At 36.3% G+C, this 12,668-nt stretch overlaps 1 protein-coding gene across 1 annotated transcript in view; it reads left to right on the top strand.

The window, feature by feature from the left end:
- LOC129777046 (zwei Ig domain protein zig-8-like) overlaps positions 1-12,460 on the top strand; it is an 82,527-nt gene extending 70,067 nt beyond the window's left edge. Inside the window, exons 5-10 of the mRNA XM_055783097.1 lie at positions 9,794-9,926; positions 10,004-10,123; positions 10,193-10,298; positions 10,388-10,485; positions 11,776-12,136; positions 12,249-12,460. Of these exons, the coding sequence (XP_055639072.1) occupies positions 9,794-9,926; positions 10,004-10,123; positions 10,193-10,298; positions 10,388-10,485; positions 11,776-11,903 (585 nt within the window). The 3' untranslated portion in view covers positions 11,904-12,136; positions 12,249-12,460. The remainder of the gene's footprint in view (positions 1-9,793; positions 9,927-10,003; positions 10,124-10,192; positions 10,299-10,387; positions 10,486-11,775; positions 12,137-12,248) is intronic.
- The last annotated feature ends 208 nt before the right edge of the window (positions 12,461-12,668 follow it).

The following is a 12,668-nucleotide window of genomic DNA, read 5'->3' as shown; positions in this document are numbered from 1 at the left end:
GCATGCTCGCCGGTGCCACTATCTCGCTTGTGTTTTTTTTGGTGAAGTTCTTAAACGATTTTTTTGGTTTATTATGTTTCTTGAAGCATTTTTAACGGAGAATTTGAATTTGTTGTCAGGTTCAAAATTCGGTAGGTTGTAGTATGTATTAACTCCACACAAAGTAAGTACTGTTTTGGAAGCTTAATTTTGCTTAAGCTTCCAAAAATGAACTGACTTATAAACTTATAAAACTTGCCCCGCATTTCCCCGAGAAACTTTTTTAATGAAAGTGTTCCTCAAAGTGTCTTTTATCACTCAGCACTTGAGTTTTTCACCCGAAATCCCCCCTTTTGGATTTTTTCTCAATATTAACCCGAAATCAGGCATTTCATGCCAAACCGAACTTTTTCCTCTTTTTTTTTTTTTCCAAAAATGACTTTTTTCAAAAATTCATAACTTTTGAACTACTGAACCGATTCAGATGATCTATATATCAATATAGAGCCAATCACCTTTTTTTCAAATATACTATATCTGCAGAAAATTCGAAATCCGTTCTCGTTATTATTGATTGTATTCGTTTTTTTATTGTTTTCATAGTCTCGGGCCGAGGGCGCTATATTTTTTCATATTTTTTCCTAAAAAGCTGAGGATTTTTAACATAATATTTGTCGAAACCAGAGTGACATTTTTTTTTTCGTTTTTGAGTTATGATTTTTCAAAGTTAACCGATGGTTCGAAAAAAACATTTTTTTCTGAGTTCGCCGCCTAAATTTTCTCAGGGACCACTGTGCGTTAGCTCGAAAGTTTCAATAAATGATGCCATTTGCAATTTAGATTCAGAAAAAATATGTATAAGCATCATCAAACACACTTGGCTTGGACAAGAACGATATCGAAAAGAGCCTTCATTGTGTCAGTTCATTCACCTCATTGATTCAACCCTAGCTTACAGCAGTATTCATAGCTGGAAATGTTTCGAGGATAATTCCAAGGATAATAAAAGACTACAAAATTAGAGGAGCTTCTTACAACACCGAGATTTTTAGATTTTGATATCGGATGAATTTTTGTTTACCCTTTTTACTTCACAATTTATTCATAGATCATAGAGTTGTACAAATTTACAAATCGATTGGAAGTATTTGAACGTACTTATTAAAAATTAAGAAACTTACCATTTTCGAGCCTAAGCTTGAGTAGACCGCGCATTTCGTAGTTGCTCTCCATGGTTGACTTGAACCAGCAAAATTACACATAGACCACACTGAATGGCGCTTGTAAGTATCATAACATTCGAATTTGGAACAAATTTGGGGGGTTCGAACTTGAAATAGACAATAACTACGCCAGCCACGTCCTTACAAGAAACAATGTTAGTATACTGCTCGTGGGGCTATATGTTGCGCTATAGTTCCTACGATTATCACGAGAGGGATAAGACGAATTTCATGCTAACTCTACTGGCCGTTGGCAGCAACATCTCAGACAGCAGTGAAACGTTGTGGGTGTAAAGACATTGGTCATTGAGGCAACTTTGCATACTTGAGATATTCGATAAAAAATAAGACCTATAATACATACAAAATTCTGGTCAAAGGATGAAATGTAGGAAATTATCAAAATTATCATTTCATAAAAAAAAACAAAAATTGTAACGCTACAAAATATTGGTTACAGAACAAAATGTGGGAAATTATTTCGGTCCTCATTGAAAAATACCAAAAATTTTCTTAAAAATGGATTTCGTTGTAAAAAAAAAATTTCAAAATTAAAATTCATTTTTCTCAAAAAATGTTTTTTTTAATCTGAAGAAATAATAATGAACAGCCCTCATGATTTACATGTTCTGCAAACTTTTTCCAACTTTTTACACACAAAAATGGTACGAGTAAAACATTCTTTTTTCAAGAGTCTCCATACAAAAAGTTACGCTTGAGTCAAAAAATTCCCAATTGCTGTGAAAAACTCATATTTCCTCCAACCCAAACGGAATACACACTTTCATTGGAATCAAAAATACATGTTTTTAAAATCTGCATATTTATTGCTGTATACCGAAATACAATTTCATTCAAAAACTATTATTCTACACCATGTTTAAAATTATGATATCATAATCTTTTTTATTATCAATATCTGTTCATTATTATTAACAGAAATGAATATTCGCTCGATTAATCGAATACTGAAAGTCAATTATTCGAATGAATCGATAATCGAATAAACCAGAAATTTAGACATCTCTATACCCGAGTGCTTATTGTGAAAAAATCGAAATTGATGTAGCTTCCGAAACGGTGTAAATGAATTTTTTCCGTGTCGATCAACTCAACTCTCTATAGAGTAATTCAAAATGAAATCGTCCTGAAATGCAGATTTTAAAAACATGTATTTTTTTGATTCGAATGATAGTTTGTATTCCGTTTGGGTTGAAGGAAATATGAGTTTTCCACCGCAAATGTGAATTTTTTGACTCAAGCGTAACTTTTGAAATGGGTGTATCGATTTTAGTAAGAGAAATCTTTGAAATTTTGTATCTCAAAAACTATGAGTTGTACCGAAAAAGTGTCCTAGAAAGAGTTATAGAGTATTGATGTTAAAAAGTGAAAAAAAATGTACACTGTGGAAGAAAATTAGTGTTCTTTTTTCTATTTACAAAAAAAAAATTGCAATATGTATAATATATATTCTTGAATTTTAAGTAATATAAGTCATGTAGAAAATTGAAAAAAATTGGCCCAAGATGGTAAAACTATTTTTGGCAAACTTTGTGGAACATTTTTATGAATTTTCGAAACTTCGAATTTTTGTGTGTTAACAATCATTTTTAGACACAAATTATGAATCCAGATGCAGCCATTCTCGAAATATTTGAAAAAGCATTTCTAATTTATTGCCTTTTTTATTTTTTTTGCCATTCCATGCCAAACCGATATAGTGGTTCTCAGATTTTCGTGAAAATTGGTAATTTTGTTCTTTATCGTAAAACATTAGACCCATATTTTTTATTTTTTCAGTAGGGTGATCATTTCCATTTCCGAATGGAAATGATCACCGAAAAATCAACCTTTTCCTCTATATTAGAGGCGGATGAACTGAAATGTTTAGACCCTCTTAAAGCCAAAAAAGAAGAAGAACCTTTTCCTCTTTTTTACTAAAATTACTTTTTTCAAAAATTCATAACTTTTGAATCACTAGACCGATTGAGATGATCAACATATCAAATTAAAGCCAATCACCTGGTCATTTTTGAAAAAATATACACCTGCAGAAGATGAAGATGAATTCTGTTCTCGTTATTATTGATGTATTCGTTATTATTGATGTATTCGTTTTTTATTGTTTCCATAGTCTCGGGTACAAGGGCGCTATATTTTTTTATATTTTTTCTGAAAAGCTGAGGATTTTTCACATAACATATGTCGAAACCAGAGAGGCGTTTTTTCGTTTTATTTTTTTTTTCGAGTTATTTTTTCTAAAAAGACCATACAGATTGGCTTTAATTTTATATGTCGATCTCTGAATCGGTCTAGTGATTCAAAAGTTATGAATTTTTGAAAAAAGCAATTTTTGGGAAAAAAGAGGAAAAAGTTGATTTCTCGGACATTCCTAAAATGGAAATGAAAATGAAAAAAAATAAAAGACGGGTGTGTAATGTCGGGGACATAACCGGAGTGACGTAGGACTATACAAAGGGGACAGCTTTTGTTAAATATATATTTTAAATATATTGTTTTATTTTCTTCTCCTACGTGAATACCTACCTATCTACCTGAAAAATGAATTAGTTTACTGTTTACTCTTTATGAACATGTTGGTGGTTCTGAAAAGAACCTTTGGTGTTGTGTTTCGTTTTTATGATGTGATGCGATGCGATGCTAAACGATGCCAAACAACCACACTGGTTTACGGCTTGAAAGAAAATGAGAATTTTTTTGGGATCCGCGCGTTTTGTACTCTAGCGGTACACACTCACAGGATAGAGACAAATCGGCAGACTCAGCCAAAGGGGCGAGTCCAACGAGACGAACGAATGAGCTTTATAAGGCAGCGATAAAATCGAAGATGGCGCTGATGACCATACCGCAAATTAAATATAATAAATGTTTCGAGGATTGGAGCGCTGGCATAAGTGTGTTGCAGTCGATGGGGAGTACTTTGAAGGGGGCTGTATCGATATTGATGTATAGTCAAAAATACACTCATTACGATTTGTTCGCTCGTTGGATTCACATGCAGGCTAAAAAGGGTCCTTTTCAGGATCACAAAATTATCTTCCATCTAAAGAGTTTATTGTTTCGTTATCACTTGATATCCCCATCTTGTTCGGCTAAACTTTCCTGTTTAGCGATTGCGTTTGCCACTCGCCACAGCTTTCATAGTTGGAAAATTTCTTCCCATCCAGCTTGTGACATATTGTACAGTAAATTACATTCAATGGCACGTCGCATTACCACCACTCAGTATCGGATTGGAGGTAATTTTAACCTGTAATTGAACATTTGCGATGACAGTGGTACAGTATCGACCTTCAATGTGGGGTCATAATTTGGACCCTGCACTCTATGTTTACAAAAATGACCAACTAAATATGTCGCATTATAGGTCCGTCCAATTAGCTAAATGTCGAGCTAAATGTAAATTACTGTACTTTCAATCTAGAAGCAATTTGAGAATTGGTGAAAATTGAATAATCGGGAAAGTCAATAAGCTCAGAACAACTGCCAAATTCACATACTCATCATATCCTGGCAAACATATTATGAAAAAATCAATTTGTGTTTTATTATTATTTTGGATATTATTTTCGAATGCATGTTATACAACTTATACAACTTCGTAAACTCTTTTTTGAAAGGTTTAATGGCCCTGATAAGCGCCGTGTTTTATGGAATGGTTCCAATTTAGAAAACTTAGTACTTGTGGTTTTGAAAAAAACCACTTCGAACACTCTCGATGCCGCCTTGTTCTGGATTTGCAACCAAAGCAGTTTGTATAAAAAACAAACTTTTTTCTTCTGCTACCTGCTGCCGTTTTGCGATTGCGTTTGCCACCCGCCACTCGCTGCAACTGCTTGTTGTTGTCTTGGTGTCCACGGAACCGATTGTGGTCTGTTCTGAATGCGGATTTTCGTATCGTCGCGATCCTCCTTTGCTCCTTTGCTCCTTTGCCATGTCCAGACATGGCTGCTTGTGTTGGTTTGTTGATGTGATGTGACGCGAAACGATGTGGTGTATGGTTTGGATGAGAATGATCGTTACGGCAGCGGAGCGGGGATTTTTAAACTGACTGGGTGGCTCGAGAATTACGCATGTGTGAGACTGCGACCAATGTTTTGTTCATTTTTTTTTCTTTTTCCTTTCCAATCGTGCTTCATTCTATTCCGCTGCTGCTCTAGTTGCCCGTTTTGATCGGTACGATTTGAGGAGCACAAAATGGACCAATCAAAAATGGGCACATAGTGTATTTGGACAATGCTTGATATTTCAAAATTATTCAATTGTTTATCTCAAGAAAAATGAAATGATATTAGTTATGATAGATGCGTAGATATATTTCCTATCAATTGATGCAAACACCTGTGCGATCTATTGAGAAATGCCCGAGTTATAAGCGTTCCAAATCTTGCATTTTTTCCTACTTGTTCAGTGCCTAGATTTCCATTTCACCCCCTATATCTTCCGGTTAGACGTAGTCCTACGTCAAAAATGATAAAAATATATGTTTAGGAGTTACGTTGGAAAATATTGAAGACATGTGGGTTCAAACTTTTAAACATAACATGGGTAACTCCTAAACACATATTTTTATTATAATGATGTATTTGGAAAAGTTCTTGAATATTATAAGCAAATTCTTAAAATTTCATGAACATGAAGGTATTGCATGACTAACATATTAAAAGAGCCTAACATTGGTTTTTAGCTCATGTTTTGTCATCCCGATTTATTACATTAAATGAGCGTAAAAATAACAGAAAATGTCATGACTCTCAAATACTGGTAAGCATTTATATAATATACTAGCTGACCCGGCAAACTTCGTCCCGCCCAGAATTTATTTTTCGTTATCACATTCACGCTTTCTTACTAAGCGCACTTTCATGGGTCCAATCCCAGAACTGTTCTTAGATTGATTTTCTAATCTACCCTTTTCCTAGTACTTCTGCCAAAACTCGTCATTATAATATCAGATTATTTTCAGACACAATTCTCGTTCAAGATTTTTCAACCACTTGAAAATAACATGTTTCTCCGTTATATGGAATAAATGTTTGATACAGAAAATATGATAGAATAAAGACCGCCATAAATCGGTCAATTCCTTCCTCGAGTTCTGCTCTTATCAACACATCCGGCGATCCTTTTTTTGGTTTATATTGAAGAAGATATAGGAGTGCGTTTCATCACATTAAAATCCATTTCCAGTTTCGAACAAAGATCAATTTCGCTAGCGCAAACATCACCTGGACTAACAGCACTTGTCACTATGTAATTGTAGAACATATGGGAATTTAATTTTCCGAATTTCCCCTTTTTCCTTCAGAGTTTTTCGAAAATTTTCAATTGTCATGTTTGGTTGGAATATTTTGGTTGAAATATGTGTAATATTTTTATGGGACCTCCTCTCCATTCCAGAGGTGGGAGAGGTGTCGTACCATTATAGAAACATTTCTCATACCCAAAAACCCTCACATCTCTATGGCAGTATGGCAGCCCCCCTCAGAAACGTTTCACATGTCCTTCACATGTCAAATTTGGCAAGTTTGTGTTTCATTTGTATGACAGCCCACCTTTAGAGAGCGGGAGGAGTGTCTAACCACCATAGTAACATTTATTGCACATGCAACACGCCAAATTTGTTTCATTTGCTTGATTAATTCTCGAGTAATGCAGAAATTTGTGTTTCATTTGTATGGCAGCTACCGACCCCCAGCCCCCCTTAGAGAAGGTGGTGGAGTTGAGAGTGTAACCATCATAGAAACACTTATTGCACCCTGGAACCTCCATATGCCTAATCTGGTTCCATCTGCTTGATTAGTTTTCAAGTTAGGCAGTTCTGCACGCTTCTGCGTAACAGCATCATTTACTATGTGGATAGCGTGATCGTGTAAAACAGTGTTGCATTCCAGCCGGCCTTGGTTTCGATCCCCGTTGACGTCGTTTGGACTTTTTTGGGTGCAATCCCAAAAAAGATGAAAAACGAAAAAAGAAAGAGATGTCTGCTTCCATACATACAAACATTTTAAAGAGTTGGGGGACAGATGATATTATTTGCTCATTTGACGCTACAAGGGATGAAAAGACATGTTTTCTGCCTAGTTCGCTAGTTCGGGTGTATTCACTGTGAAAAAGACAATAAATTAGAAATATTTTTTTCAAATATCTCGAGAATGGCTGTATTTAGAAGGAGATTGACGAAGGGGATTCATAATTTGTGACTAAAAATGATTGTCAACATACAAAAATTCGAAGTTTCGAAAATTCATAAAAATTCGAAGTTTCACAAGGTTCATCAAAAATAGTTTTACCATCTTTGACTCATATCTAAACTCTCTACATTACTTCTATATTATACGAAGAAATAAAAAAATACATATATAAATTTAAAAAAAAATGAATTAAAAATTCCATTAATTAGAAATGTTTATTCAAATATCTCGAGAATTGCTCCATTTAGAAGGAGATTGATGAAAAACGTTTTTGTTTCAAATCACATCTGGATTCATAATTTGTGGCTAAACATGATTGTCAGCATATAAAAATTTGGAGTTTCAAAAATTCATAAAAATTCGATGTCTCACAAAGTTTATCAAAAATAGTTTTACCATCGTGGACTCATTTTTAAAATTCTCTACATGACATAACTATGAAAAAAAAAATATTTAGATTGGATATAGCAAATTAAGGTTTTTTTTGTTAATAAAAAAAGAATACTAACTTTTTTTCTCAGTGTATATTTTTTTCACGTTATGACATCAATACTCTATTACTCTTTCTAAGACACTATTTCGGCATGACTTCTGGTTTTTGACATATAAATTATCAAAGATTTCTCTTACTTAAATCGATACGTCCTTTTCAAAAGTCAAAAAATTCCCAATTGCTGTGGCAAACTCATATTTCCTTCAACCCAAACGGAATACAAACTATCATTCGAATCAAAAATACTCATGTTTTGTCATTTGTCGATTGCATTTGGAATTATTCTATAAGTTAAAATATATTAGGCTGTCAAAAAAGTCCTGCGGTATTTCCGCGAGGTGTCGTTGTAAGCTCGTAGTTCTAGTTGTATTCATTGTATCGAGTCATACTATAGCTTGTTGGAAAGGTATTTTTACGCGCTATAATATAGTCCTTGACAGTGTTTTGTTTGGTTAAGTCGTTCGTGAGTTATAGTGTCGCAAATATGGAGCAAAATAAATAGAAAATCCGACATATTTTACAGTACTGCTATGACAAAGGCAAAAATGCATCTCAAGCTGACAATAAAATTTGTGCAGTTTATGGACCCGATACAGTTTCCATTTCCACCGCACAACGATGGTTTCAACGTTTTCGTTCTGGCTGCTGAATCGCAACAAAATCGACCCGTTTCTGAAGCGGATGGTGACTGGCGATGAAAAGTGGGTCACTTACGACAACGTGAAGCGCAAACGGTCGTGGTCGAAGCCCACTGAAGCGGCTCAGACGGTGGCCAAGCCCTCATTAACGGCCAGGAAGGTTCTGCTGTGTGTTTGGTGGGATTGTCAAGGAACAATCTATTATGAGCTGCTTCCCTATGGCCAAACGCTCAATTCGGACCTGTACTGCCAACAACTGGACCGCTTGAAGGTAGCACTCATGAAGAAGAGGCCATCTTTGATAAACAGAGGCCGCATTGTCTTCCATCAGGACAACGCCAGGCCACACACTTCTTTGGTGACGCGCCAGTAGCTCCGGGAGCTCGGATGGGAGGTTCTTTTGCATCCGCCGTATAGTCCGGACCTTGCACCAAGTGACTACCACCTGTTTTTGTCCATGGCGAACGAGCTAGGTAATCAGAAGTTAGCCACAAAAGAGGCTAACCTGTGAAAATTGGCTATCCGAGTTTTTTGCCAATAAGGAAGCGAGCTTCTATAACAGGGGTATTATGAAGTTGGGAACAAGTCATCGAACAAAACGGTGCATATTTGACTTAAAACAGATGATTGTAACTAATTTTATGAACAAATGAAAATTCAAAAAAAATACCGCAGACCTTTTTATAACCTCAAATAATCATGTTTGTCGGTGTTTAGAAACCATATAAATTATACGTTAGTTCTACTATTTCACAAAACTGTGCTCGTATTTGTGTTGATTGTAAATTTAAGTTCACAGAAAAACGCATACCCCTCAGCCAACAAACAAACTCAAAAATCAAATCCAATATTCCTTATCATCATCTTGATCTGCATAATTCATCTCGATGCGCAGCGGTTATGCATATAATTAGCATCTAATTGTCGGTCGGAGCAGTTGAATCGTGGCGGGAAATTATTGAATTTCTACCATTTCCCTTCGCCCTGAAGTCGGTACCGGATCCAAACACGTGTGAAAATATGTAAATTAAACTAATTGAAATTATACAAGTTTCCTTCCTTCGTGAGGTTCGACTCCAACCGTTCCACAAGAGGTGGCTTTAGTTTTGACTCAATATGTAGTTATGGCGAGCTTAGGGATACGTGGAATAACGAATGTTTATTGTCGGAATTCCTGTAGTCACAGTTTGCAAGCATTTCCATAGGTTACGGTATAATTCATTTGTAAATATATTTCCCTAACAGGTCGCACGATCGGAGAAGTCCGAGGTATGGACGATGCAAATTAAGTTTGCCCAACAGCGTGATTCTGGCGCCTACGAGTGCCAAGTCAACACAGTGCCTAAGATGTCAATGACATTCCAGTTAAATGTAGTAGGTACGTTACGAAGCGGATGTTGGATGGATATGCCTCAGTTTGATTGTGTCCTTTTTCTCTCATTTCCATTGATGCAGAAGCGAAAGCTCTTATTGTCGGACCCACAGACATATATGTAAAAATCGGTAGTGCAGTGACACTAACCTGTGTCATCACCCAAGGGCCACACGATTTGGGTACAATCTATTGGTACCGAGGTAAGCAAACTAGTTTTGCCCCTAGTTGAACTTTTACGATGTGAAATATGTTTCCTTCTCATCGCACAGGGACGAGCATAATCACACCAACGGAAACTCATCCCAACGAGACGTCGATCACATATCCTTCACGAATATCCGTAGAACTGAAGTGGACAGAAGCTTTAACTTCTAGGTGAGCTATCCAATTTAAATTTTCGCCTTTTGGGAAATATCAGAAAATACGAAATGGATTTGTTTTTTTTTGTTCACCAATGCATACAGACTGAAAATCCTGGATGCTAAGTTGTCGGATTCGGGTAACTACACCTGTATGCCTACATCAGCGGAAGCCAGCAGCGTCATAGTTCACGTGCTGAACGGTAAGTTGTTTCCAGGAATAAGGGAACGAATCAAATTCGGTACCACGCAACATTGTTCTAGAAGACCATATGCGGTGTGGAAACACAACCCAGGTTTACACTAATAAGCTTATTTTTTAAGCGATATTCTAAAATTCCACTGAAAATGTACCTCATTATGTATGGCATTTATAATCATTTGTAAGCAGATTTTTCCCTCTCATTCCAAGTAACAGCAAACGAAGAATGTCTTTGAACTGAGTAAAATGAAAATCGACATTTCAATCATGCGAGACGGAACAATTGAAAAAGCCTTTCTGTTGATAGCTGTGAGTGAAAAGCGAGAACGAATGAAATAAATCGGAAGTAAAACAACCATTGTCCATTATGTAAATCGATTTGTTTTTTTTTCTCTGTCCTATCAATGCTTCGAGCTAAATAGACAGAAAATTAATTAACTTCATTCGATTCAACATCTCGTATAGTCACAGAAACCGTATTTAATAGAATGTACCGACCTCCGCTGCGGCATTTGCTTGTGTTCATATGGACTATAATGAAAGCAGTTAGATTTGACGGAACAAAATTCACATCATGCGGAGGCTTTATGATAAGTCCTTGGTCTAGAACAGGGGTTTTCAGTATTTTTTTATGGCAGAGCACTATTTATAGCAAAAACATTTGACGGAGCACCTGCATTTCTTAATCAATAAAACAAATCATATTTGCATGGAGATTACCCAACTGGAAACAACTCAATTTCAGTTATACATCGCAGTTTTACAACATCTGACCCAGAGTGAACAAGATGAATCACTATACGCCCAGTGAAATTAAATTAAAGAATGTTTTTTTCAAGGAGCGTTTTCAAGTGGGAGCATTTGCTATAACTTCACGGAGCTCTTATTTCCCGCGGAGCACCATTTGAAAACCCCTGGTCTAGAATATATGGCTAAACATGTACTTAAGAGGGATTGAAGTTAAAACTTCACCAAGAGAAGCGATATTATGGCTTGTATCAAATCGTATATGGCATCTTTGAGAACCATCATTAAGGCACCCTCGTTTTAGAATTCCCAAGATCTCGTTTTGAATAATTCGAGTTATTCAATATTGAAACATCAACTTCGTGTTTGAGTTTCCATCAATCATCACATAGATTGCATCCGGTATGGTCGCTATTTCACACATCAACACGTGTCACGGACACGCCAATACAATCCCCAACGCCGTGTATATCATATTTCTTCATTCCATTGCTCTGATTGAATCTTGTTATGGTGTTGTGTTCCTCATCTCATCTATTTTCAGAGGAAAATCCTGCGGCCATGCAGCGAGGTGGCACCATTGCCAGGTACAGCATAACGGTGCTCCAGCTCCATCTGGCGGTATTGCTAGTGATCCTGTTTTCGCGGTATCGTGTTAGCTGGTACTCGTAGCATCTGCTGTAAAGCCCCCCGGCTCAGTGTGTTTTGTCGGCTGAGGATGGATGTATAATTGTTTCTGCAGAATAAAAAGAAAATCTCGGCGCGACAGTACGAGTTGTTTAGCTTCTCGGTGACCGAACACACACCGCGGGCACCGTGGAAAGACCAGAGCTTCATGGGGGCTAACAGGGGAGCGGAGTAAATTTTAAAGCGGGAGTACAGCGAATGCATTTTCATCGAATAAGGTGCGTTGAGTGGAAACATAGATGGAGTAATGATACTATAACACATGACTCATCGTTCACACACTATCTTTAGAGTTTTGCATCAATTCCAATTCGATGTTTTTCTTTGCAGGGTATTTTGCAACGCATAAACTGCTGAAGTGAGATTAGTGAAACGTAGTTAATTCGAGTAGAATAAGTTGAGACAGCGGTTCATTCATGGAAATACCAGATCATGTGTAAATAGTAGAACGATAAGTTTGTTTTTTAAAAGCATAAACGAATGAACAGATTCTTCGGAAGGAAGAGACCAATACCTTACTTGCTGTGAAGTCGCTGAATAAAATGAAGCTGAAAATTATTTTGTCGAATTTATACTGTTCCTATCACTCTCCCTTTACCAGTAGATATTTGGAAACAAAACTGAAATATAGTTCCAAAAATAGTGAGTAATTGCAAAAACTTTGATACACATTGCTAATTATATCTGGAAATAAAAAAAGATTTGACGTTTATCTGTTTGACTCTACAGCGATATCAATTATTGCTGTTC

Source organism: Toxorhynchites rutilus, chromosome 3, assembly GCF_029784135.1.
Source record: "Toxorhynchites rutilus septentrionalis strain SRP chromosome 3, ASM2978413v1, whole genome shotgun sequence".
Taxonomy (NCBI): domain Eukaryota; kingdom Metazoa; phylum Arthropoda; class Insecta; order Diptera; family Culicidae; genus Toxorhynchites; species Toxorhynchites rutilus.
The sequence above is the reverse complement of the archived record's forward strand: the minus strand, read 5'-3'. Positions and strand labels throughout refer to the sequence as shown.